This window comes from Thunnus maccoyii, chromosome 10, assembly GCF_910596095.1.
Source record: "Thunnus maccoyii chromosome 10, fThuMac1.1, whole genome shotgun sequence".
NCBI classification, from domain to species: Eukaryota; Metazoa; Chordata; class Actinopteri; order Scombriformes; family Scombridae; genus Thunnus; species Thunnus maccoyii.
In genome coordinates, this window is record NC_056542.1 from 18,474,731 (window position 1) to 18,501,748 (window position 27,018).

Below are 27,018 nucleotides of genomic sequence, written 5' to 3' on the forward strand. Positions count from 1 at the left end.
TGACTTAACAATGATGATTACTTTAATTTTTGGGAAAATGCCTTGCTGAGGTTAAAATAATTATCTTTACAGAACTGCCCTGGCCAAGGCTGCACCTAGAACTTAAAAAACATTAAAAGCACACTTATAAATTAATAAATCAAGGATCAAAAGGAAAATATAAAATTGCTAAATATTAGAAGGTACTATTAAAAAGTTATAAAAATTACCTATTTTATTATTTACATCTGTGCTTTTCCTACAGTTTTCTGCAAAAAAGGCTTCAAGTGTGTGATATATTTAACAGATTGAAAGGCAATACTCCATAAAAGGACTCGTGTTCATTATTAAATAACTCATTTCTTTATTACTCATAAAATATACAGCAATCTCAGTACTGAAAGAATTCATTGGAGATTTGAATTCACAGTCATAATTTCTATATACATGGTAGTTTCATTCCTCTTCAAGAAAAAGCAAGGAAAAGAAGGAAAAACCTTTTCCATTCTACTGAATCTAGCAAATGTATTGTACATATTTCCAGTTAAAAGGATTTTTTCAACAGAGAAAACTGGGTAATTTTGACTCTATGGTGATATTGAGTGGTTTCTTTTTTTAAGTTAAAGCAAGCAAAACCTGTCAACAAACACTGACTAATAAAAGCAAAAAAAATATATCATTCAAACAAAGAAAATCAAACGCTGTCCTATCATTGGTTTACAGTGTTTCTCCTCACAAAGCTGAGCCTCGGATACCTCAGTATTGGATCAGTGCTTCTTACAAATGTTTCATTACTTACCTAGTACGCATCACTGTACTTTCACAGCTGCCTCTACAAACCCATATCTTCTCAGTAACTAATGAAGGCACAAAATGAACACATAAATAGGAACCGAAAGTACACAAATAATTTATTCTTGAAAGACTAAACCGCAATGGACAGGTCAATACACAAAGGTAAGGGTGATCAACTTAAAAATAACCCAGTACACATATCAAATATTTTTAAATTATCCAGGTAAGTAAATCTGATTTTTTTTTTCTAGAGGATAAGTTGACATGAACATGGATATTTTAAAATTTTGATCTCAAAAAAATAAATGATTCTCCACCTGTATGACGTACAGACTTGAAGGACAAGTGCATTCTGATGGATGTAGTGTGCGGATATCAACCTTCTCTAAGTTCTCACAAAAATGTCAAAAATTGGAAACTGGCTGCTCCCCCAAAAACTGAAAATTCTCAATCTCATTCACACAGTTAAAACTGGGTTAAAATGCATCCACGTCTTTTGGTCCCTGTCGGTTTAGCTTTCTGTGAAGTGCTACCATTCCTCTTCAGCATGTTATTGCCGTACAAAGGTTGCTGTCCACCCAACAAGTACAGTTTTTAGCACTCAAGAAGTCAGTGTTGGTAAAACAACGGTTACTGAGGTCCAGTATCAGCTGCAAGGACACCTGGGATCGGGATGGGTATGGGCCAGCCTGCTGCACCTCCTCCCTCTCTTACTCTCCGGTGGTGGGGTTGGGGGTGGTAGGGGTGTGGGGTGGGGGACTCTTAAGGCTCGTCTCTTCTTCTGCCCTCCCAAGCTGACAGTGGGTGATTTTTAAGACACAGGGTGTGTGTTTTAACGCATTTCTCGCTTCCTCCTGTCCTTCAGTACGTCTCTGAATCCGAGTCGTTGAGCTCCTCGTCTTTGTAAAAGCCGTCGTGATGGCTGATGTTGTTGAAGCTGCAGTAGGAGCTGTGCTCGCCGCGCAGCGCGGGCAGGCTATCGAAGGTGACGCTCTTGGAGGGGCTGGTGGTGTAGTGGTTAATGGCACTGAAAGGGAGGGTGGGTGCCGGGGTGCAGGGGGACACAGGCATCATGGTGGCCAGGATCAGGGCTAGGCAGTCTGCCACATCTTTGTTGGGGGCACAAGCCAAGGCCGGTGTGTAACCTGAAGCAATGACAATACACCACTGTTTATTCTGAAAAAAGTGATACACGCTTCATGTTTCTAGCATCAGTTCTTTAAGTGATTTACTATTAATTAACAATCCTGCAATGTGCCTGTACATTGAGAGCTGAGTGACTGAATTTGCAGTCACTTTGTTACTGATGTTTGTGAAAGAGTTAAAGTAGTAACAGCTAGTGACAGTTATCTACTAAGTAACAGAGTAAGAATGAGACTCTTGGGGCACACACTTCAAATTTAGTTTTTCGCTGTATCTTAAACATACTCACTATAGATTCTCTTTAATCCAATGAGCCTGAGAGTTTCTCAAAGATCAGTATTAGACCTAACCAAGGCATATTTTAAATGACGACTATTACCTAATCAAATTCTAATCTGTTGTTTTTTCTCATAGTGTGGCTGTCATGTTTCCCAAATAAACTTTAGTACCCATTAATTTTAGATCCTATAGTATCCATTAAATTAATATTTTGCACTTCCCAAGATTTGGCAAAAGCCCAAAACACATGAAAAAGTTATAGTATACAGTAAAAAAAAAAAAATTATCATGAATTTACCGTTTTCATCGACTGCAAGTACACTGGCTCCTTTTGCAAGCAGCTCTTGCACCACCACAGTCAGACCATTTCTTGCAGCCACATGTAGAGGCCTTAAAAGAAAGAATCAAACATGGATGTGCTGACAGGCAAATCAATATTTGTATCTCTGCATTAATAATTCAAATCCCCACAGTAAACACAATACACTCTATTCAATCACACCAACGCAGCAAGAGACAAGAAACAATGTAATACAAGAGATACATACGTCTGTAAGGCGGCGTTAGTGGCATTAATGAGATTTCTGTCTGCAATCTTCTCCAATATCAACAAGGCACTGGTTTCATGTCCCTGTAGAATACAAGTCCGGTATGATATGTATCAATAACAAGCAAATAGCCTTAAAACATACGATAAATACACACTGTTCATAATATTTCAACCTATACTTGCAGAATATACTGCATATTAGCTGCTGTAATGAAACAGTGCCACCTAATGGTCATACACACCTTACTGCAGGCGAGATGAAGTGCAGTGTTCTTCACTGCATCCTGCAGAGTGAGATCTGCTTTTGCACTGCTCACCAGCAGCTCTAATAATGAGAATGATAAGGTAGAATGCAGAAAAAAAGAAAGACGTTAATTCAATCCCACACTGATTATTGCATCCTTCAGTGATATTTTCTATCTTGATTTAAGTAGAGAGGTATTCATACCGACAGCGTTGGTCTGGCCATTCTCAGCAGCCATCATGAGTGAGGTCTTCCCCGCGGTGTCGACACTGTTGACCTGAGCATTGTGGCTGAGCAGCAGCTGGAGACACTCCACATGGTCAGTGAAGGCTGCTGCATGCAGGGGGGTCCTGCACAAATGACGTGAGAACAAGGCTTGTTTTTAATCATTCAGTAATTCACTCATGATACGAACCTCATTTGCTCAGTATCAGGTGTGTTACAAAACTCAAGGCTGACATTAATGTTGCACTTGCTTTAATATGACTGTATATACCTGTTTTTACTGTCTTTGGTATTGACAATGGCAGGGCCTAGAGTGTCTATCAGCATCTCGGCAGCACCTTCGTTGTCATGAATCCTTGAGAACGGAAAAGAGCACAATTAATTAATATGTTACAGGTTCTGTCCTCACATGCAGTGATCTAAAAAGAAAACAACACAATGTCTTACACAGCACAGTGGAGAGGGCTGAATGAATTGCCTTCGGCCTTGTGAAAAACCTCTTGTTCCAGCAAAACCTCCACACATGTATCGTGACCTGCAGGAGAGAAGCATCAGCCAGTGCTCACAATCAGGGCTTAACAAGCATTTTTCCATATCAGCATGTGGCAAAATTTAAACAATGGGTGAATAAAGAAATGTACAAGCATGAAATATGAAATATAAAGTTGTGCATGCCTTTTTAAAAAAAAATCTATACTTGCACAAGTGCTCCTTTTACTTTCTTGGCAGCATGCCTGTATTTACTATAAAAGCATTCATTACTAAACATCAGATGTACATTTCCATAACTATAACGATCGTTTCTTTAAGAGGTTTCCAAACTCTCATCTCTGTACCATTGTAGCAGGCCCAGTGCAGTGGGGTGTAGCCTTGGTTGTCTGTTAAGACAGGGAGTGTTTCCACTGATTGGGCAGCATGCAGCAGGCCTCCCAGTACCCCAATGTGTCCACATGCTGCTGCCAGGTGGACCGGCGTGCGCCCTTTACAGTCCCGCACCAGGAAGTTGGCGCTGTGCTGAAGCAAGGCCTCCACACATTCCTCGTGACCAGTCACAGCCTGAGACCAGACGAGAACAGATATGAGCGTTATGACTGATGACCGATCACACCCTGACAAATGATGGATTTTAAATGCTTTGATGACAGCTGACCAATGTAATGGATTTTTATTCACTCCACAGGAAGAGAGGGAAGGTTTGTGTTTATGGTTATGAGTAGGGCTGCAAAAATAAAAATACAAAAACTATATTTATAACATTCATAGAAACTCCTCTAATCTAAGTACAATTGTAGAAGTACATGTAAAGGGGGTAGTGAAAAAATACTAATAAAAAAACCCCAAATCCAAACATTTACACTATTACATTACACAAAACTATGCAAGGTAGGGTTTGAACAAGTTTGGTACTGGTAGTGAAATCTGCGCATAAGGTAGGGTACCAATATAGAAAATGTAATACCAAATTACATATATATAGTATATGTCAGTGTATGCAACAGTGGTACACTCACTCCTCTATGCAGGGCCGTCCTGCCCCACTTGTCTTTGGCTTCTACATTGGCTCCCTTATTAAGCAGAGAATACACACAATCTGTGTGTCCACTCAGGACCGACAGCATCAGAGGGGTTCTGAGAGGGAACAGACATGATCAATTCACAACATCTTATGATTACAAAACAAAATAATAAAAAAAAAAAATCACAACATATACTTACTGTCCATTCCCATCTTGAATGTCTACTGCGCTTTGAAGATCAGCATTTCCAATCAGCAAACGCAAACATTCTGAATGACCGTTAGTAGCTACAAGGAATTAATGAACATCATTAATTTCAGCATCATTCAGTGAGTTTACAAATCCAAATGCACAAAAGCAAGTCCAGGTCCATACCTGCAGCGTGGATGGGGGTTCGCTTCAAGGTGAAGTCTTTGACCAGGATGGAGGCTCCCTGGTTGATTAGGACGTCCACACACTCCACATGGCCCTTAAATGCAGCCAGGTCCAGAGGTGTGCGCCCTTGGCTGTTTCTCACATCTAGATCCAGCAGAGACTGCACCAGAACCTCCATAGCTTGGTGGTGACCATGGTATGCCTGAAAAATGAATTCACCGTGAATAAATGACCATAAGATAAAGCTAAGAATAATAACATGTATTCCTCTCATGCCAGCAAGTGTTACTTACAGCAAGGTGCAGGGGGCTGACGGGGGCTCTGACATCAGAGTCATTCAGGATGTCTGTCCCTGAGGTTTCCATTAGCTGAACAAACCAGGTAAACAAGTTAGAACCTACTTCAGATATAAGCTCAGTACGACATATATACAAGACACTGTGGCTTACTCTATGCAACTACAAATTCCACTCACCACATCTAGAGGGGTTTCACTTGCAATCTAAAAAAAAAAAATTGGGGAAAATCAGCTATGGATTTAACCTCATTACAATAAAGCAATACAGAAACACAAAGATGATGGAAGCCATATGGCATGCACTCTGGCAAGTGAAGTTCTCACCAGCTCCAGGCAGAGGCGATGTCCATATGCGGAGGCGTAGTGCACAGCATTGTAGCCCTGATTGTCCCGGATCCCTGGATTTGCATCATTTCGCAGTAAATATTCCAGGCACCTGTAGACACAACAAAGAGGCTGTAGTCAACCAAACAACATCTTCTTTCAAGTCTTCAGTTGTTACTCAGCATAATCAATAAGTGAGCTTTTATATCATGAAAACCCTCAAGCATCACCCGCTTTCCACAAAGCAACCACCTCTTTTCTGAAACTGAATGTTTAAAGTATTACTGACTTTCCGTCTGTGTCAGAGGCAGCAGCGTAGTGGAGAGGAGTGCATCCCCGTTCGTCTAGGTCATTGACACTGGCTCCAGAGCCCACCAGAGCAAACAGGCACTGGTAGTTACAGTTGGCAGCGGCGTAGTGCAGAGGGGTCCTGGAAAAGCACACATAGTTCAGTTCACTGTTCAAACTGGACTGACAGACTCTTAGAGCACAGTCTTGATCCACATGGGCCATTAAATGCTACAAACCTGCCAAAGCTGTCCTTTCTATTAAAGTCTGCCCCCGTGTTGAGAAGGAGATTGAGACATTCCAGGTTTCTGAGAAGATTTAAAAGATGATAAAGTGATCAATATGATGATATTCTTACTGTTATCAGTCATGAACTCTCTTGTAATTAAATATAATATTCAGCTGTCCTCAACTCACCCTCCAGCAGCTGCAGCATGTAAACAGGTCCTTCCAAAGTCATCAGGAGTATCTATATCAAAGCCTGCATCACAATAAAGGATTATGAGCATGATCCATCACCAGTGTTTCCCTTTTAATTGTATAGGCCTGGCAGGCTGCCAGGCTAACAAGAATCCCCGCCAGGCCAAAAAAAATCTTTTTTTAATGCCAAAAATAACACCAAGAATCCATTCATTTGGAAATCAATAGTGTTTGGGGACCTCTCAGTGCAGCGCTGTTCTGTAATGTGAGTCAACCTCTGTGTTGTTGCCTGGGAAACTCTTTAAGGAACAGGGCAGTGCATAATGTGTGCGCATACCGAGTGTGTGGTTGAGTGGGTGCGAGCGGCAGAAAAGTGACAGTGAATGCGAGTGGAGCAGAGGAAAAGGTTAGCAGTAAGTTGTCAGTCTGGCAGTAAATGTACTGTACAGGCTACAGTGTGTCAGTTAATAAATGCTGCAGCTTCTCAAGACCAAGAAAAGTAACGTCTGTCGTTTCCCCAACTGCGGGAAAAGTGAAGAGGGTTAGCTCCAAAGTTAGCAACAATGGGTTAGCCTAACCTGAAGACGCTCAGAGAGACAGAGAATATTTACATACTGTAAATGAGCTTGTGCAGTTAAGTGACAAACATTGTAAAGAACTGAGCTGCTCACCCGAAGACAGGAGCTTTCTGCAACAGTCTGAGAATCCACTGAGAGCAGCCAAATGCAGTGGGAACATACCGTGGACCCCTCGTCTGAAAAAGACACATCAGGTTAATTTGGCCAGTATCACCCAACTACTGACACCTCTGTATATTGAAACTCATACTGGTGCTAATCAGAGGCTAGGCCCGCCTTTTTTACATAGAGTTGCATCAATTAGTCGGTAGGCAGAAAATTAATCAGCAACTATTCCGATAATCGAATAAGCGTTTTAGTCAATTTATAAGCAAGAAAGACAAATATTTACTGATTGCAGTTTGTCAAATATGATGATTTGATGGTTTTCTGGATCATACATGATGATAAACTGAAAACCCTGGATTTTGGACTATTGATTTGACAAAACAGGACATTTAAGATGTCACACTATGCGCTCTTTGAAAAAAACAAACAAACAAACAAACAAACAAAAAAAAAGGCATTTATCATTATTTTCTGAAATGTTATAGACAAAATGATAAATTGAAAAAATAATGGTCAGATCAATGATGAAAATAGTCCTTAGTTGCAGCCCTATTTTCATGTCAAAGGTTTCTTTGGGAGTGTTTTTCCTTATCTCAATCATCAAAAGAAAGAGGGCGCTGCACACTGTACTAATTGTAAAGCCCTTTGAGGCAAACTTGTGATTTGGGGCTACATAAATAAAACTGACTTGACTTAACCACAGAATCTTCTGTATCAGTTACATGACAGTCAATACTTGTCTGCTCTTGATAGATTTAAACATGCAGCTCAACCATAATTTGTTGAATGTGTTGAAACGACAATCAAGCTCACTCACTTAGCTGTGTCAGCTCTGTTAGTAATGAGGGTGTTGATGAGGAGCTCGTGTCCGTATCGAGCTGCAATGTGCAGTGGTGTATTTCCGTTCTTATCTTCACAGTCAATCTCAGCACCTTCAGGAAAAAAAAAAAAAAAAAACACAAAACAAAACAAAGCAAGCACTTAGTCTGATTAACACTGAGAAGCGGTTTTAGCTTTACTGTCTGGTGTGAGACATCAATGAGGCCACGTATTTAGAGGAGCTCACCGTTCTCAATGATTGCTTGAGACCTTGAAAACCTCCCGTGGATCGCTGTCATGTGGAGGGGCGTCTTACCATCTTTACTCTGGAGAGAAACAGAGACACACTGGTATCGTTTTGGAGGTTATTACTATGGCTTCAGCTATAAAACTTTAATAAACAGGCTAAGGATTTGAATGAAACAACCAAATGCTATAAAACACCGTTTGACATTCTGACATCTTTTTTACTGTAAGAAAAAAAGCACACTAAGTATGAATCACATGCTAGCAACAAGTTTGACTGTTTAAACAGATGACTAAAAGAATTTCTCTCTACACGTAGTCTTTGTGACTCTTGTAGTACCATCAACACTAGTGTGATTATTTTTCAATAATGTAGCTGTGTCTGGAAAAGGAGTGCCAATTATTGAGTAACAGCTTTCCCATATCAAGGGGCGCAATCTTTTTCTAAGTAATCAGCGTTGAGAGGCGACATTCTGGTTTTTACTCACCTTGATGTTGACATCTGCCCCGTTGCAGACTAGCAGCTCCAGACAGAGCGCCCCGTGGCGAGAGGCGGCGGTAAAATGGAGAGGTGCGAAGCCCTTCTCGTTCACCTGGTTCACGTTAGCCCCGCACTCTATGAGCTCGTTCACCACCACGTCCTGTCCATTGTAGCAGGCCACATGGAGGGGTGTGTTGCCGTACGCGTTGGGCTCATTGATCTGGACAGCAAGATGAACAGCGTGTAGTTATGTACTTTTCATGCGCTACTAAAAGAAATGTTTCTAAACTCTTCAAATCCTAAATCAGGATACACAGTCGGGATGTTGTTGCATTTCATGGTCAGAGGAAAGGATCTAGCAGTGTCTGCAGTGTAATGACAGTACAACTGTGGGTGGAACTCACATCCACCCCCAAGTCCAGGAGGTATTTGACAACACTGATCATTCCACTGGAGGCTGCTGCATGTAGCGGTGTATACGATTTCTTATCTTTGCAGGCCACCTCGGCCCCATGAGAGGCCAGCAGCTTCACCACTTCTATGTGCCCTGAAGACAAAAAGAGAACGATTTAATTACATGAACATGCCATCAAGATATCATCTAGTATTTCATTTCGTCATATATGAATGCACTGGGCAGTATTCCTTCAACAGACTGGATTTTAAAGCTTATCGGTACATGCTACATGATCACAGTGATATCTTCAATGTTGGCTCATGTTTTTAATGTTTTCTAAATGCTGATGATACTTTCTGGAATAATTCACTGAATGAAATATGTATCTCCCTCCAAAATAACCACTGATACCTTAAAAATAATTTAAATGGGCAGTATTGCTTTTTCAACCCAGTCCTGGAAACTTTCACTGACCACAAGATGACAGGAGCTCTCAAAGTGACAAGGAAAAATGAATAATATTACATAAAATTGCTGTGGTTGATTTATTACCCATGTAGGCTGCCCAGTGGATTGCACGGCGGTCCTTCTTGTCAAAGGCATTGATGTTGGCTCCTCTAGAGAGTAAGAGCCTCACCATCTAATAGCAGCAACAGACGGGGGAAAAAAAGCAATCAGAGATGATGTGGAGGGCAGTTGTAAACCCAAGTATCAAGGCATGACGGTTTTGTCATGCCTTGATACTTGGGTTAATGTACTGATCCTCTGCTCTACACCACAAACAAGGATACAGATTATTTCGATTTGATCTAATCTCATGAATTAGCTGAGCTTTCATGAAGCCCAAAGTAAATTCTCTTTTAAATTACGGACCAAATGTGGTTTGAAAAACAGTTTGGCATTTATTTTGCATACAGTTCAACACAGGTAAACAAGACACAAAGACACTAAGCATTAAACTGTCCAGTTCCACAGTGTGCCGTTACTGTATATGTCATGTTATCAAGGCTACAAAAATGTGCCCCCACCTCAGTATTTATTGCGCATCTTACTAGAAAATTCCTGCTTTACCACAAGTTTGCATGAACAGTTTCGTTGCTCTTGGTTTGCATTCATGCTTGATTAGACAAGGCAGTTCCACCCATAACATATCTAACACATGTGAGTTTATGATATACGCACCGGACATAAAGGGTAATTTGCATGCAAGCATGTGATTGGACAAGCACTGAAACCTAGTGTCCTTGAGTGTGTGGCCACAATTTATGACTGACAGCCTCCAGTGTTATCTGGAAAAAGTGTTATTTTTTATAAACAAGCCCTGACTAGTTCATTGGAAGGCAGCTTTATTGTTTGTTGAGGTGCAGCTTTTTCAGCTTAGGGTTGGATTTGTGCAACTGACTCTCAGATCAAAATAGCTGATTATTTTCACCCACCAAAAATTTACTTTACAGTAATACAACAGCACTAAAAAAAAAACCTTTGCCAAAAATAAACAAAGAGAGACAACCAATACTATGAGGAAGGAACAGCACTATGTGGTAATACTTGATGCTGTGGTTATTGTGGCTGCCACATATGGAGATGTTGACAGTTTCACCTCACACTTCTTTAACCGGCAAAAAACATAACCATTGTTCAGTTCCTTATTGAAATGTTACATACAATGCCCATTGTGTTTACACATTTATGAGGCAAGCAGAGACACTTCCTGTCAGCAAGTGGAGAAGATCAGGAGCTTATACTTATAGCCTTGTAAACACAACCAACATTAAGCCTGGCTAGTCTGATGGCTTGCCAATAAAAACTTTGTGCATGTGGCACATGCTCTCTGGAGAGGAGAATAAAACTCCCCCGTCAATATGATATGAGTGATACTGAAGTGGTTAAAGTTTTAAAACACAAGACACCACAGACTTTACAGCCACTCACCCTTAAAAGTTAGAACACGTTTTGTTTCTTAAGCAATTAATATTTAAATGCGCTGCCTTTTCTATCCATTGAGCTACAACAATATCAATACAAAAGGGATTAAAGTGCTTCTTCGACTACAGCTCACAGCCGAATCAAACAATACTATAAACCTGATATTACCTCCAGGTGACCGCTGAAGGCTGCATGGTGCAGCGCGGTCCGGCCAGCTCTGTCTGACACATTCACATTACTGAGCAGTGGGACGAGCGCTTCAGCGCAGCGGACAGCCTTATTGGCTGCGGCAATGTGAAGCGGCGTCTGCCAGTTCTTATCTCGGGCATTTACGTCTGCAGAGTGTTTCAGCAATACTTGAACAGCCTCCTGTAAGAAGACATGACACATGTTGGTTTTTAATTTTACACTGTTTCCTTTTTTTTAAAAAAAAAAAACAGTGCACATCAGTGTGTGTGTGATAGAGAATCGTAGAGACGTTCACATACCTCACTGCAGGAGGCCACAGCCCGGTGCAGAGGAGTGAGCCACTTGTTATCTTTGGCATTTACTCTGGCACCTACAAATTAGAGGACAATGGCTGTCAGACTATTTAAGGTCATACGTTTTCTTGACGTCTGGTACAACATTTGTAACACAATAAATTCAGCCTTTTGGACAGCTATGGGGAAACTGTTCTCCAATTCTATATCTATATCTGTTAAAGCATAAATCAGAAACAGACTGGAAAGGAGGCGTGTAGAGGTTTATGCCAATATTGAATGCAGATGCTCCATCTGGCGACAGAAACATAAAAACATTCCACTGAGTTTCACATTTGAGAAATGTCATTGTTGTCGAGAACGGGTTAACACTGGTAATGATTCTCTGTTTTCAAAAAGCAGAAATGAGAAACCAGTATGTCGAGATATCAGAAGAAAGGTGTTGCCTAAAGTGATTATAAGTTAAGTAGATTCAAAAGACATGAAGACTTGCAGAACTTGCCACATCAGTCATAGAATAAACATCTCACTTACTTAAACAAACCATAATGGTGACACTAGTTACACAGTTACATAATTTCCGCTCTTTCCTGTGAAATTAACAACTAACATAACATTTTGAAGATTCTCTCCTGATGCTTGAAACACTCATCATCATTTCTATACTGTTACATTACAGCAACATTTGTTTCCTAAACCATTCGGCTTTCAAGTTGAGCTGGATAGACTGTTAGATGTCTGAACATTTAATGTTTAGGGATGAATACTAAGTTGTAAGAGCTCTACACTACATTAATTTGGTTGTGTTTACCTTCAACAGCTTCTTTACATAAATTCTCTTCTGGAGGAAAAAAACATACCTGAAAGAATCAGCAGCTCTATAATTTCTGCATCTCCGAGATAGGCAGCAGCATGCAATGGAGTTCGCTTCTCATTGTCCTGTAATGAGCAAACAGAAGGACACAACTGTGATTAAAAGCAAACAAAAGACTTTGTACTTCCGTTTTAACCTTGTATTCCTTCTCTGCTTTATAGAGGCTAATATAATCCTGACCTGTAGTGACATTAAACACTTTTATCTTTACTATTTGTGACAGTATATTAGTAGAAGGGAAAAATAACCAGTGAACATTAACAGCCCCACAGTCATAATCCATGGCAAAAAGTGGGTTAAACACAAATTCAGTTACTTGAAAAGCTTTCCGGGGAAACACAAGCAAGTACAAACCAGCCTTATTTTGAAGCAAACACCCCCACCAAAGCAGTAATGGTGAGGAATGCAATAAAACAAGCAGTGCCAGAGCACGCAGTGGGAACTGTAAAAACCAAACCATGTGCTGTTTTGTACTCAGCAACTGTTGAGAGAGTTGTATGACGCTTTTGAAGGACAATTATACATCTGAGGTTTTTAAATTCTGTGTTGTTGTTGTTGTAATTTTAAAATAGAATAATATGAGGAAACAGATGTGGAGATTGGTTACAGTCTTTTGGGAATTACCTGTGCATTCACATCCTCTTTTTTGAATATGAGTGCGCGTACTTCATCAGGATCCACATTGAAAATAGCTTTCAGCAAAGCAGGCTGTAAAAGAGAGAAGAGAGCGTGTCAACATCGACTGACATGCAAACACTTGTGCAGAAGTGCATAATAATTACAGAGAGAGTATTTGATTTCAGAGAACAGCGACCCACGAGTGAAAACTTTTGATTGTAAAACTTGAAAGGCCGAGTTTGAGAATACAATACTCATTCAGACCTTGGAGGTTTGAGTGACTTCGGGATCCTCGTCCTCAAGAACCACAATACACACAAGACTCATTTGCTCAACGATCACACTGTCAACCCAATCATGTTTTGGCTACTAAAAAATCCCCAAATATTCTGCTCCCTGGAGAGTAACAGGGAGCAGGCTGCTATACATATTCAAATGTACATTGTAAAAAAAACGGTGACACATATCAGACGATGTTGGAGGCTGACGGTCTGGATTGATATTGCTGAGCAGCCAATTTTGTTTACAGTCAGTTGACAGGCCAGAAAAGTGTATCCATCCCATGGCACTGAGAGAAATATCACAATCCTTGGATGAATACGAGTCCGGTTACGTGCTCCAGAGGAGAGATGCCAATGTTGCTGATGTTTTAACAATACTGTCCATCTTTTCTTTTTTATCCTGATAGAATTTATGCTTCAGCAAGACCAGCTCTCTGCTGTGACTGTCTATATCTTCAACAGAGGCAGACAAAAAGAAAAAAGAACAATGTCCAGAGCTGATTCCCCGTTAAAAAACATCCAACGTGACAGGTTGGATGAGAGGTGAAGCAAGGTTTTAAAAGTTAAACTGAAGTAAATTAGACAATGGTTGAAATTCTTCACAAAGACTGACTCAAGGATCTTGCTTCCTGCCCTGGCTTCTTAAAAAGTAGTGAAAGTTGGCTCCACCCTTCTTAGGGGTGTATACACAGAGAAGGAACAATGTTACTGTGCGTTCTACATGTGCATGATTACCAGATATGCGGAAAAGACTAAATAAATCGTAACACGTTTCTTCATTTCTAGGATATAATGGTATTTACAGTAATGATATTTGGCTTTTGTAAATGAAAAAAGAAAAAGAAAAAGAAAAAAGGGGGGTTTTGGGGGATCAGAGTAACAACCATGTTTTTAAGACATGTAACTGAAACCACATTAAAGATTTAATATAAGTATTTAACCATGTGCCGGTAGCTGAAGTTATTCATTGTGACACTGTTGCAGAATCTTGGCAACACTTCCTGTAAGATAAGACTCTCTGACAACACGTGCAATGTCTCTGAATAGTGTGTTGGAACTGGAAACCAAAAAATGCTCCAGCACAGCAGACTTAAAACTTGACCAAACGCCTACAACATCAGGTCCATCTAGCTCTCTACATGAGTCACTTGTTGGTAAAGTGTAATTTTTCCATAAAAAAAAAAACACACACAAAAGGTTTGAATCCCTAAGTGAGCCAATTCGAAATTACTATTTTATCTTTCATGCAGGACAGCGTTCTCCTCCACTAAGTACTGAGCTGCAGATCGTCACCACTTATGGTTGGTTACGCTTGTTTCATTCTATAACACATACGGTCAACTTCATAGTCACATTTGTGTCATCAACCTCTGTTACATCCCTATGACTCATCAAATTTTTTTGGGAAACCACTGAATGCCACGATCATCAGTCACAGACAGTAAAATGTAAGCGTGTGCTCATGAACCCTCGTGTGTCATGTTAAGCCAGATCAACACTGCAGCTCTCCTCTATCTGATCCACCATAACACCAGCAGAGAGTCTTTGATCAGGCCGTTTTCCACCGCCTGTGGGAGGAGGCTGGCATGGATGGGGAGAACAGTGAGGGCAGGGGATCCCATCCAGAGGCTGCAACTGGTTACCCATGAAAGACCCAGATGGAACATTCCTGGCTTCCACAAAAACTTAACTCTTCCCTGACTTTAGACAAGTTTCCTAAAAAAAAAAACAAATTAAGCCTCAAATAAAGCCGTTTCCACTAATGATATCTGAGAAATTTGATGATGCTTAAATGTTGTGTGTCAGGTCAGATAGCCTATATCTTGCTTTAAATACACATGAACTATCATAACCTTTGAATGAGCAATGTGCACCCCTGTATCCAAAATAAAACGTAAGATGAAGAAGCAGGAGGGTCGAGTCTGTTGAGAGCCTGCAGGTTTTAAAATCACCTGCTGTAATGTTGAGCTGGGATGAAAGCCTGCATTATCTTGGCACTTTGTGCAACACAGTTACCTTTATAGATCTTCTAAGGAAAAAGCAGCAAAGAGTAAAAAGACAAATCCTGAATGCGCCTCATGTTTGAGCGGAAACAACAGCACTGACCAACTATTTAACTGCAACAGCCCATCTCTCTGCATGCAATCATTTCCAGGAGCTGGAGTTTTTCTTGCTTACAGTCATGATGATGTATGTAGAGCAGAGACATTTGTTCATTAAGACTTCATCCCTCATTGAACCCACCAGGCTGCCCAGCTAGCTAATTAGCTAATGAGCCATGCAGATTATATGACCTCATGTACAAAAGACATCTAGATTATATGGCATAATTTGAGCCTCATACTTTACCGTATGAAACAGCATCAGCTAGCCTATGTTTGGATCCTTCTTGTCTCTGTGCTGCTTCCAAATAGGTTTCAATGGCTAACAACCACATTATTATCCATTATCATTCACAAGGGACTTTAGACTGTTAAGCTTTATGAAAGTTTACTGAGGAGCCAAGTACTTTCAATTTAAGCTGACAGAAATCATTTTTACTGTACGTCCTATATGCATTAAACTCAACTTTTCTGCCACAAGGTCTAAAACAAACTATCAAACACTGTAAGCACTTGAAATAAAAATATATTGTAATCAATTTGCCACAGAGAATAATACTGCAGTTTCAATACCATTCAAGGTGCACATGGTGGCATGGGTAAGATTATTACCCTTTGAAGCATGCTGGAAAGCAACAGGACATGATAAGCTATGTCCTTGTACAAATTTGAGCCGCATGACGCATTTCAGCGGATGGATTGATGCTCAGTAAGTATTCAGGCTAAGCAAGAATTACCAGACTACCATTACCAGCTAGTATCTTAAGAGTCTTTTTTCAAAAACAAGAGACCATTATCTCATTCTGTAATGCCCATGAATATCTGCAGGGCACAATGGAGGTTAGAATGACTGGGGGTAGATTCAGGGTAACAAGTAGGGCACTTGTGCATCTTACACGGTCTCATTTTGACGATTTCTGAAAAGGAAGGACAAATCTGCATTTTGTTTTCAGTTCTGCAGCCCTGCACGACTGATGTAGGAGATTTTCTATGCTTCTCTAGCTGCACGACTGTGCACCTCCTCTCTCCTCATACAAGCCAGCCTAGTTAATACCATCACCATGGAGACGGCTCTTTGGCAACTCCACCGGCTCACAGGAGCCCAGGCACACGATCATTCAAGCACACACACAATGAAAGACACATGCAAATATGTTACAAGAATAGCAGGCATGTGCAAAACACGCAGTCCTTAAATGATAACAGAAAGCTATTTTTGTTTTCACAAGTAGATGACAAGTGTTTAATACAGTTAGATGACACACGTCTAATCCTGTCACACTGCCAGTCACCTCATACATTTATTATAACCATTACACAGCTGTTAAACTGCATGTATTCCATTCATATAATAGATATAAATAACATTAGGTAAACAACTTTGTAGACTGTGTCTGACAGGCACGGTTGAATTATTGGGGATTATATATATTGGGGCAATACTAAAAGATTATGATCGAGGACACAACTTATCTATACAGCTGTTATAAACCTGCTGTGAAAAATAAACGTGGAAAATTACTAAATATCAACAGGGCTTCTGGTAGATCCTCACTGTCACAACACAGTGGTGCTATTCACACAAGGTTAACCATGTAGTTAGGTGAATTGGCGCATACAAACTACATCATTACTAATGTGTTTACATGTTATCCATCACAAAACCTCCCCAGCTGAGCAAGCTAACATCATGCATGTCACAAACGTCCAGTTGTCAGAGTAACGTCACAGTCAACAGATCGCATGGGTTGTTATGGTAATCACCTCACATTACATTGCAGAGATTTAGTGGCTATTACTAAATCATACGATCACTTGGTAGCGACAACTCAAACCAAGTTTTGTACTATTTTGTCACAATACGCTAAACAGTCACTTACCCAACTGATCTGATCTGTCTGAACTGCATTTCTCGCAGGCTCTGGCTAATTGCTGGCAGATAAACAGTAACATTAGCTGGTTACAACTCAACAACCCGCTTGAGCATGTGTCTCAATGTAAATGTGAAGCCCTATAAAAAACTGACTCCAAATGTGATTCACCCGACAAGTACACTGTATCTAACTTGCACTTCATATGCGACAATTAAATATCTAGATTCACGCTTCAGGGAAATGCTTCCGTTTCGGAGAATAACGTTAGCTGGAGAGACGTTCCGCTGGCAAATGTTGAAACTGGGGATGCTAGCTCACGTTAGCCAGCCAACATTAGCTTGGACCTGGATCCGCTTTTGACACAATGATCACTTACCTGGTCTCGAATTTTGAGAACCACCATATTTCTGGGAGTTTAGCTGTTCTCATGCAGATTCATGAAAGGGATATTTGTCTTTCTCCTCCCGAACAGCTCTCCCGTTGGTCTGATGGAGGCCTAGCGTGTTCGCTAGCTTAGCAATCTTGCTAGCTTCCTAACCTGATGGCATGAAAGTAGAAGAGTAGCGGAAACTCCATAACATTGCCGCCACCATACGCCACCTCGCAAAAAGAAGCGATTCAATTGGCCAAACGCGCTCTACGTGTCAGTAAGGAAGCTATTGGTTGGTTGTTGCTAACAGCGCTCTGTGAGACGCACTGTGTTGAATATTGCATTGCTCACTACGCTCCTCATAATATATGTCGACATTTTTTTTTGAATAATCTTAAATTATTTATCCAGCATGGAATTAGTTATATTTTGTAGTTTGAATAAATATGTCCGTTTGGTCGGCTTTTCTGTTGTTTTATTTTTAAACTTAAGCTTTTACTAAATCCAGATAAGACTAATTGCATGCTCTTCACCAGATCTCAAATTAAAAAAATCCACTTAAGTATTACTATTAGTACATTAAAAAAGTTCCATTTTATAAGTACATGGGTACCTGGTCAGATTAAAAATGATCATTTAAAACTCATGTTGAGGAACTGAATAAAAAGCTTAAGTTAAAATTAGGTTTCTTTCACAGAAACAAGCAGTGCCTCTCTTTTAGCAGTAGGTTGCAGATTGTACAGGCATCATTTTCATCAGTGCTTGACTATGCAGATGTAGTTTACATGCATGAAGCTGCTCATACCTGCAAACCCCTTGATGCTGTGTATTACTTAAAATTTATTTAAGGTGACAGTTTTAGATCCCATCATTGTATCCCCTATGAGAAGGTAGGGTGGCCATCACTTACCACTCGAAGGGAACAACACTGTCTTGTTTTTATTTATAAAGCCATCCTAAATAAACTACCATTTTATTTATCATCACTTATAAGACCCAGAAATATGGGATACCATACCCGTTCACAAGAATGTATTACCTTGGATATCCCTGATCTGAATACAAAACCAGGAAAAACTGCATTCACCTGTTATGTTCCTCATAGGTGGAATAAGTGTTATACAATAAATGCTCCTGTTTTTTTTAATGTGTCTGTTTTATCCCTGTGTAATGTACTTATATTACTGTCATTTTCTTTTTGTTCTTTTGTAAGTAATTTGTCTTGTGTTTGTGTTGTATTTATGATTGTTGGTTTTACACTTTTTTTTACACTTTTTGTTATATGACTTGTTTGGTTGTGTACTTGCAGAACACCACTGTAAATGAGTGATGCTCTCAACTGGTTTCCTCTGAGTAACTAAATGTATCTATCTATTCATTTACACCATCTTGAAGTTGTGAAAAGTGTTATCGATGCTACCATCTGCCGCTGAGCAACTAATGCAGCCTTGTAGAGGGTTAAATGTTAATCAGGAACAATATTCTCTCAGGAATAGTTTCTCCAGACAGACGGTCATCTGCTCTGCTGACACAAACAATAAACATGCTACATAATTAATAGGCCTCATAGAAGCTGTACTGTAAATCAGTTTTGTGCAAACAGAAATTACAAGCTGAAAAAGTAATACCTTGAATAAATACAATATTTGCCACAGAACAACCCCCCGACCCCCACCCCACCCTCATCATGTCTAGAAAAGGGGAGCTGATGAGGTAAATAATGGACTTCTGCACCCACAGTGATTGTGCTGCACAAGCAATTCTGTGAAAAGTGATGCACATGCACAGCCTATAAACTCTGCACCTTTTAAATACTCTTCTGTCTGCTGACTTATATGCTCTTAGACATATCCTTTGGGCATATTCATTGCAAGATAACATGAAAGTATATAGTATATACGTGTCCTGGAGCTGAATGATTATCTCTGTAATTGTTATTGGGTTTTAAAAGCTAACTGTGTTTTGGTCCTGCAACCTAACAACAAAATGTGGTGGAATATGGCCCTCTAGTGACTTACCCTTCAACTACAAGCAGACTTTGAAAGTAGCTGATGTAATTTAATTTGAATGGACGCTTAAATACAATATGTAAATGCTTATTAACTTAAAGCCCAAGTGTCAGTATCAGAGCTTATTTTTATGTCGAGACAAGAAGAATTTGAGAGGATTTTTGACTTCAGTGAATAATGCAACTTCTGTAATCCCTGTGATAAAATAAAAAAAACAATTGCATTAACTTACACCAACTTGTTAGTGATTTCACTTCGGTGTAATATAATAAACTTGTTCCCTCTTAACAAGAATCTGTTGCATTAATAAGGATCCAAATAAGGGTGTCCTTCAATGTTTGAATTTCTCATGGGATGTTATGGCCACAACAGCTGATGACGTGGGACAGTAATTTCCTCTGTACAGTGAAAATACCACAGACAGGTCTGGCGGGGATGATTTCATGGAAGATAGCCAAAAGGATTGGACACAAACCCTTCTGTTGATGGTGCACTCAATGACTCAATGGTTGTGTCATGGACACAGACCCAGTACATTTAGATCCCAAAGTCCACAGAGCAGCAATTCAGGACTGGAAGAGCTGCTGTTATACATTACTAGTGGAAGAAATGTGTATAAACTACTGTAGTTAGTTATTTGTTTTTTGTTTTACAGCTATTCCATTGTAACACTTTAGTGTAGATATGAAACAAAAACAATGTTAGTGTAGAATAATAAGTGTAGAATGTGAATGTGAATGTGACAGTATTAATAAACTAAGAGCACTGACATTGGTGCAGATTCTCTTTCTGATGAATATTTGATGTTTATTATAAACCTTTATGCCACTTACCTATGTAAACAAGTTAGCCCTAAATGACTACTGTAACTCATTCATCAGCCTGGCTGCTATCTGTCTCAAGTTGTCAAGGCAAAGAGATGATTACTTGCCACCGAGTGGCATCTGTCTTATTCCAAAATAAAAAAAGCAGTACAGGAAAGTAGTACATTTTTTGTGAGTGAGGGAGGTAGCAGGGGTCCTGTGAAAGAATGTGGGTTTATGCTCACCAGGCAACTTTCCAGGGTAGTCTCACATTTCAAGGCGTTGGACACAAAGAGAGGGGAGAGGGAAAAGGTTGTAGCAGCTATGCTGATGATTTTGGGTGTAGGTTGGTCGCTTGCTGGGGGTAATCCTCCTGGATCTGTCCCTAAGCCTCCTGAAGGCCGCAGTAACCCCAGCAGGAATACTTTCTCACTGGGGAGGCTGTGGTGGAGGAGGGTTCCCACAAATTGAATTAAGAAGAGGAGAAACTGCGGACAAAGGAGTAAATCCATAAATGAAGAAAACAGATGCCTGCACACATACCCCCACCCGTCTCTCTAAAACTGCACCCTGACCCTGTGTTTACACCCTTCTTGTTTACAGGACCCTGTGTGTGTGAGAGAAACAGGGAGAGAAAATGAGTGAGAGAAAGACAAATAACACGTACAGTAAAGCACCCTCTGCTCTTTCTGTAGGAGCTTTTTGAAGGTTTCGTTCAAATCTTAAAAAATTTTTCATGTAAACAACATTTTTAGTTCTTTGCAGGACAAAAAATTCAAAGCTCCAATTTTCAGGTCCTCCCATCTCCTACTGAAACAGAATAATGTAGCAAGATTAATAGAAATAATGAAAATTGCCAGACAGAGGAGCACACATTAAAATATGCGCCTATGGCATTTATGCGCTCTTCATGAAAAAGTCACATGTTGGAAAGTCACATGCTTTTACATACATTCATTATTGGGGTTGACAGTGTTATTTTTATCCAAACTGGCAAAAAATTGATCCCAGAATTTGTAAAAATCTACACTAGAGCCAGTTTGGTTTTCTCTCTTATTGTAGTGAGGAAGCACACAAATCCACTTCTTTAAGATTAATCTTTTGTCTGAAACCATACCCAGCATAAGGGTTTCTTGTACAGCATAAGTCAACATGAACAGCATGTATTCTCCAACATGTGTCTCAGTTCTAGATATGAGAGAACCATGGGAAGATGTCTTCCCAACACTCAGCCAAGTTGGAACAAGCTTTAAAAAATGAGTGCAATTACTCTTCCTTACATTTACATCTGTCACAGAGATATGAAATTGAAAGTTTTTTAAAAAAAGGTTTGGGGCCAGTTGTTTAACTGCAATAGTTGATAAAGTGCCACCACAGCAAATACGATACAGTATGCTGACAGTAAGACGTCTACATATCTATGGAGACTGCAAATTCTTTTGGGTGGATGAACCAACACCTCATGCTGAGAAATGACACGGTCCTTAGCATTCAGGTGCCAGCTGTGAGGGTCCTGCTTAGGGAAGAGACGACGACAGTGACACGCATTCAGGATCATGCCTCAGATACGCTGATGTTCGGATGTGCCCCTGTCTCAGCCGTCACAATGAAGAATGGCAAACAGCTGGACAGTCGAGGTCCCAGGATGAAAGTGGTGTCATCGACTGGGTCAATCCCAGCTGCTGTGGGACAGTGGCAGTGGGAAGAGTGAGAATAGAATACCAGCTCACCATTTTACACCACTGCTCCTGGAGTGCTGATGTAGAGCCAGGCCACTTGATTAGCAGATCCAAATCCCTATCCAATATGGTCCTTTAAGCCCATAAAAATGCATAAATAAAAATAAGACACGGCTGATTTCAAGCAGCATGAGTGAACAAGGCCAAACTGGATGGAGACACATCCAAACATCTAAACACATTGTGATGTTTGATGAGCAGTGATGTATGAAACAGGTGTAAAGAGAGGAGAGAGGTGCTTTGTTCCACTCCTAAAGGGAAGACATTTGTCCACTGGGCCAAACAGTAAACCAAAAAGAGGTAGCAAAGAATGCTTTGAAGTGACAAATAAAAATGTGAGACTGCGGACAGCTGTAGATTTATGACGATGACAAATCTGCATATAATCTGTGCTAATCACATAGGCCTTGCTTCTGGTTGAGATAAAAGCATCTCCCCTTTTCACCAAAATTCCTGCCAGTGGGTAGTTATGTAGCCAAAACAGTGGGAAAGGGCTCAGTTGGTAGGTTCACAGCTTACTGTTGCCTCTTGGCTTTGAAATGAGTGACCAAGTGCAATGACAAGCAGTTGCAGTTTCTTTCCCAACTCTTGATAACTGGCATTACAAACTATCTGTGCACATGTTGAAACACAGGACATCTAAGATTACATTTACTGGTCAATTGACATTTCATAGATTATTGTCGTTGCACAGCAGCAACTGATGTGACATGGCTGTGCCTGTCCCGGTCCAAGTCCCAGGTGAGTTTAGAGACAATTATAAACAGTCATATGAATTAGAGTAATGTGGGACAATTTTTGCAATTGGCACTTCAGCAGTATATTTCAATATGATCCCAATACATTATATCCACAATATCATCCAATACCATTCTGAAAGGTGTTTTCTAATCATATTAGAAAAGAGAATGCAGATATCACATTTGGAGAAGGAATGGCAAATATAAAAATGTTCCTTGTGCAAAATTTTCTCAGGTTATGAGCCTTTCTTAATGTGGGACAGTTTAGGCTGAAATGTAAGAATGGTCTAAATCACCTTAATTCATAAAATGCATGTATACTAATAATAATCCTTAACATTAAATGATTTGATGAGGCTACTAGTTATGGTTATATCTGTAGTCTCAATTCAATTTTCAGTTATTCCATTTATTTATTTTTTCTATCTATCTATCTATCTAGCCATCTATCTATCTATGGCATCACATGTGTGAAGACATGTGATTTCAATTACATGACACCCCAGGTTTAATTTGACAGCAGTCTGATTCATGAGCATTTGTTAGAAGAAGAGATGGATTTGCATTTGAGCTCAGGTGTCCCACGTTACACTACTGCACCCTAGATGGCACTGTTTCCATTTTAATGACCTTTTTGTGGACTAGTAGACGCTACAGGTGCTATTTTTAGGAGATGAGTCACTGCAAACTGTAGTCTGTACATGCAGCTGTCATAGCATTCACATTTTGGAATTTTATTTGATGCAAAACATGTAATAGCCTTTTCACAAACAGTAAGCTACACTGGAGCTATTTAAAAATAATAATAAAAAAATGTAAGAATAGAGTTTAAGACACATTATAAACCTATTTCTTTGTAACACGTTTGTTTTGTCTCAGATCTAGAGGTTCAGGAATTTACGAAAAAGATAGTAGGCTACCAGTGCAAGTTAGTTTACGACAGCTCTTTCTTGCAATGAGAGGTGATTGATCATGCTGCAGACTTGTGCACCTGTTGCAGACAAGCAGTGGTCGGAACTGCCCTCGTCACCATCTCAGAGATTATCAGAGGGCAGTTGAGCAGACACAGTGCTCTGTCTGCCACTGCCTTGGCGGGGATTTTATATCGTCCCTTCTGTCGACCAAGTGAGGCTATTTATAGTTCAGACGTCATACAGCCACAGACACCGATCACATCCAACACGTCCTCCAATCTAAACATAGCAGTACACCCCCAGACCCTCAACCCTGTACTCAAGGTAGAAAATTAAAGCTGGAGTGCGGGACTTTTGTCTCCCCCTTCTGGCAGAGAGAGTAATTACAAAAACACTGTCGACATGTCGTATTCTCGTATTCTACTCCGTCACTACTTTTGGCAAAAACAAACAAAAACAAAAAAAAAAGCTGCTGAAAAAGGTGGATAAATTGTTTTGAGCGTCACACAACGCCGCAAAATGACTCGTTTCACTATCAGAGTTTGGTCCATTCGATCTCATGACATTTGGAAAGTCTAGAAGGGCCGCACGATTAAACTATTTTATCCCCATTCAAGTTAACGGAGGGCTAACCGGAAGTTAGCCACTCGGTCTCTGGTGCTCAAGCTCCGCCCGTAGAGCGTGCACAGTATGCATTCATCCGGCTAGCGCGGGAATGTCGCCACTAACTCAGTATACTGAGAAATACTGGGGAGAGATTTACGTGAACAGCGTTAAGTGAAGTCGTGTGGCAAGGGCCTGAATGTAAAGGACGTTCAGTTAGTCAAGTTCCGCACTGCAGGTTTAACATTTCCACTTCGGTCTTGAAGTATGTGAGTTGAACAAATTCGATATGATATGACTGCAAAACTAAATCCAAAGGTTAAAAATTATATTGTTAATGCTATGCTGCTTAAGTTAGGAATGAATTCTGTCAGCATAACTTCCGTTTAAAAAAAAAAAAAAACAACAACAAAAAACGGCAGTTATCACCTATATAGGTATATACGGGTAAAAAGCCCAAAGTTGGACTGTAATTAATAGTTATACAAGAATAATTACATGTTTTTCCCTCCAAGCTTTGCACTACCTAAGCTATATGTTTTGAACAGAAGCTAGAGACAAAACACTTTGCTAACGCCTAGCTTAATTAAGTGTAAAGCCTGCCTATTAATATTTTAACTAACGGTTGGCTCAGCAGTCACAGGTGGTCGTTGTGTAATCGATTCACATTGTGACTCTGCCAACTGTCCGTTTTATAACAAGCATGACATTCTCCACTCAACCACAGAGCTGGAAAAGGGTTTATTGCTAAAGTACTGACAGACCTTATCATCACTGCTTTCGCAGACTGTTCCAATATGTAGGCTATTGTAGTGCAGACTGACATCTAGTTATAAATAGACTGTTGCTTACGAATGTATGATCTCACCAAACGTGGTGAAAATGAAGGATTTGACTCAGAAACTCATCAATTTGCTGGGCTGCATCGTACAGTATACACATTGAGTTTTTTATTTCTATTATTTAATTAAAAAAATTAAAGTCAGAAATTGAATAGGATGTCAAAATCTCTTGGGACTGTTAGTGTCTGATGTATAAAAATAATTATGCTACATAGACTAATATAAATACCTGTACAAACACCTTTTTTACCTGATCATGTTTATTGAGGTTTATAATAAATGTCTCTCGTATATTTACACAATTGTAGGGGCTACTGTTACAAAGTGGTGGAAGAATAGAAGTCTTAACAGCGAAGTGGAGCCTACTGAGTATCAAAAGTAAATGCACTCATAATGCAGAATAGCACTGTCAGTGTTATATTATTGGATTATTGGATCATTATTATTGATGCATTAACATGTAATCAGTACTTTAATGTAGTTGTTCAAGGTGGAGCTAATGTTAACTGCATTATATGTTGTTGTGTTGTTTATAAAGTGCATCATATTTTGTAAACAGAACCCATGTTTTGTAAAAACTAAGAAGTAAGTACAAAAAATTATAGCTCTTTTAATAAAAAAAATCCCCAGAAATGTTGTGGATGACAAGTGTAAAGAAGCATGAAATGGAAATATTATAGTAAAGTATTCTAAAGTTGTACCTAAACTCTGCACTTAAGTAAATGTACTCAGTTATTTTCCACCACGGATAAGATCTTAAACTTTATTTTGTCCACACCATATTTTGTTCTGCACTATTTCATATCCTATGTACCATATTCATTTTTAATTAGTACTTACATTCTACTACTTACTGCACTGCACATACTTTTTACTTTCCGTTTCTACTCCTGTTTTTCTTTTTTTTTTTTTTTTTTTTTTTTACAGATACTGAAGAATCAAAATTGCAAACACAAACAGAGCAAAACATGAACATGCTGGAGTAGAGCTGAGTCAGAAGTAAGTTGCTTGTTTGTCCTTTTTAGATGCCAGTAAATTAAAGTTAATTGACAGTGCAGCTGTTGCAATGAGGGTTATTTTTTATGTTAGTTTGGTTCTCGGTTGTTTTGCTGGACACTCTGTCACTCCAACAAAAACTTTTTACAGATGTGTTGCATTTGAAATGGCTCATGTTTGATGGCTTTCGTGACTGGTGCTCTTTCCACAGGTGTCGTATTGTGACAGCATTTCAATCTTCTTCGAGCAAGGTAATAGGAAAACACAAGAACCACAGACCCTCCAGTGTACACATGACATTTTCACTTAGACAGTGACACAAGAAAAACACAACTCATACTTGACATAAAAGCCTTCCACAGCCACTCCAAATGACCCTTCAGTCATCTTTCCATTTCAGAATATTTATGATATTTTTACATTAGACTTGTTCTTGGCAGGTTAATGCTCACAGATGTCTGCACTGCTCAGATGGCTTGAGGGGGCAGGTACCATCTGAGCTGTGTCAGGGAGAGAGTCATTTTAACAGCACCTTACACTTAGCCTAACACATAATTTGATAGTACCAATGAATGTGTTAATGAGACAAAATGTTTTTGATAGAACAAATCTTGGCAGGCATCTGTGAATTATTCACTGGACCTGATACTGTAAGTTAGCATGTTCAGCTATACAATTGCCAAGCAGAATTCACATAAGCAGCATGTTGCATGACATCCCTGCTGGGTACTGCATGTTAACTATAGTGACTTCTATGGTCTTAAACTTGGCATCTGGCA

The 27,018-nt window shown here is 39.7% G+C and overlaps 2 protein-coding genes across 14 annotated transcripts in view; one reads left to right on the forward strand and one right to left on the reverse strand.

The window, feature by feature from the left end:
• Positions 1–865: 865 nt before the first annotated feature.
• Positions 866–20,842, reverse strand: ankrd28b (ankyrin repeat domain 28b). Of its 2 annotated transcripts, none has more exons than XM_042422741.1 (28): positions 20,651–20,842; positions 12,973–13,056; positions 12,335–12,413; positions 11,481–11,551; positions 11,161–11,361; positions 9,619–9,706; positions 9,074–9,216; positions 8,677–8,889; positions 8,190–8,268; positions 7,941–8,055; positions 7,109–7,191; positions 6,435–6,498; positions 6,257–6,325; positions 6,019–6,159; positions 5,730–5,841; positions 5,583–5,609; positions 5,401–5,475; positions 5,108–5,309; positions 4,932–5,019; positions 4,727–4,844; positions 4,052–4,271; positions 3,663–3,750; positions 3,487–3,570; positions 3,195–3,340; positions 2,989–3,071; positions 2,745–2,827; positions 2,495–2,586; positions 866–1,919 (listed from the first exon to the last, which is right to left on the reverse strand). In XM_042422741.1, exons 6-28 carry the CDS (start codon positions 9,704–9,706, stop codon positions 1,636–1,638), a joined length of 2,697 nt encoding a protein of 898 aa, XP_042278675.1. In that variant the 5' UTR covers positions 11,161–11,361; positions 11,481–11,551; positions 12,335–12,413; positions 12,973–13,056; positions 20,651–20,842; the 3' UTR covers positions 866–1,635. The 2 variants fall into 2 exon arrangements, with proteins under 2 accessions (XP_042278675.1, XP_042278676.1); XM_042422742.1 differs by lacking the exon at positions 20,651–20,842 and adding an exon at positions 17,600–17,891.
• Positions 20,843–20,955: 113 nt separating this feature from the next.
• hdac9b (histone deacetylase 9b) overlaps positions 20,956–27,018 on the forward strand; it is a 44,744-nt gene continuing 38,681 nt past the window's right edge. For 4 of the 12 annotated variants that reach the window (XM_042422743.1, XM_042422753.1, XM_042422745.1 and 1 more), the window contains exons 1-4: positions 24,289–24,670; positions 25,552–25,621; positions 26,171–26,242; positions 26,451–26,490. The gene's annotated coding sequence lies outside the window, so the exon portion shown is untranslated. The other 8 variants (XM_042422747.1, XM_042422744.1, XM_042422746.1 and 5 more) reach the window with 8 other exon arrangements.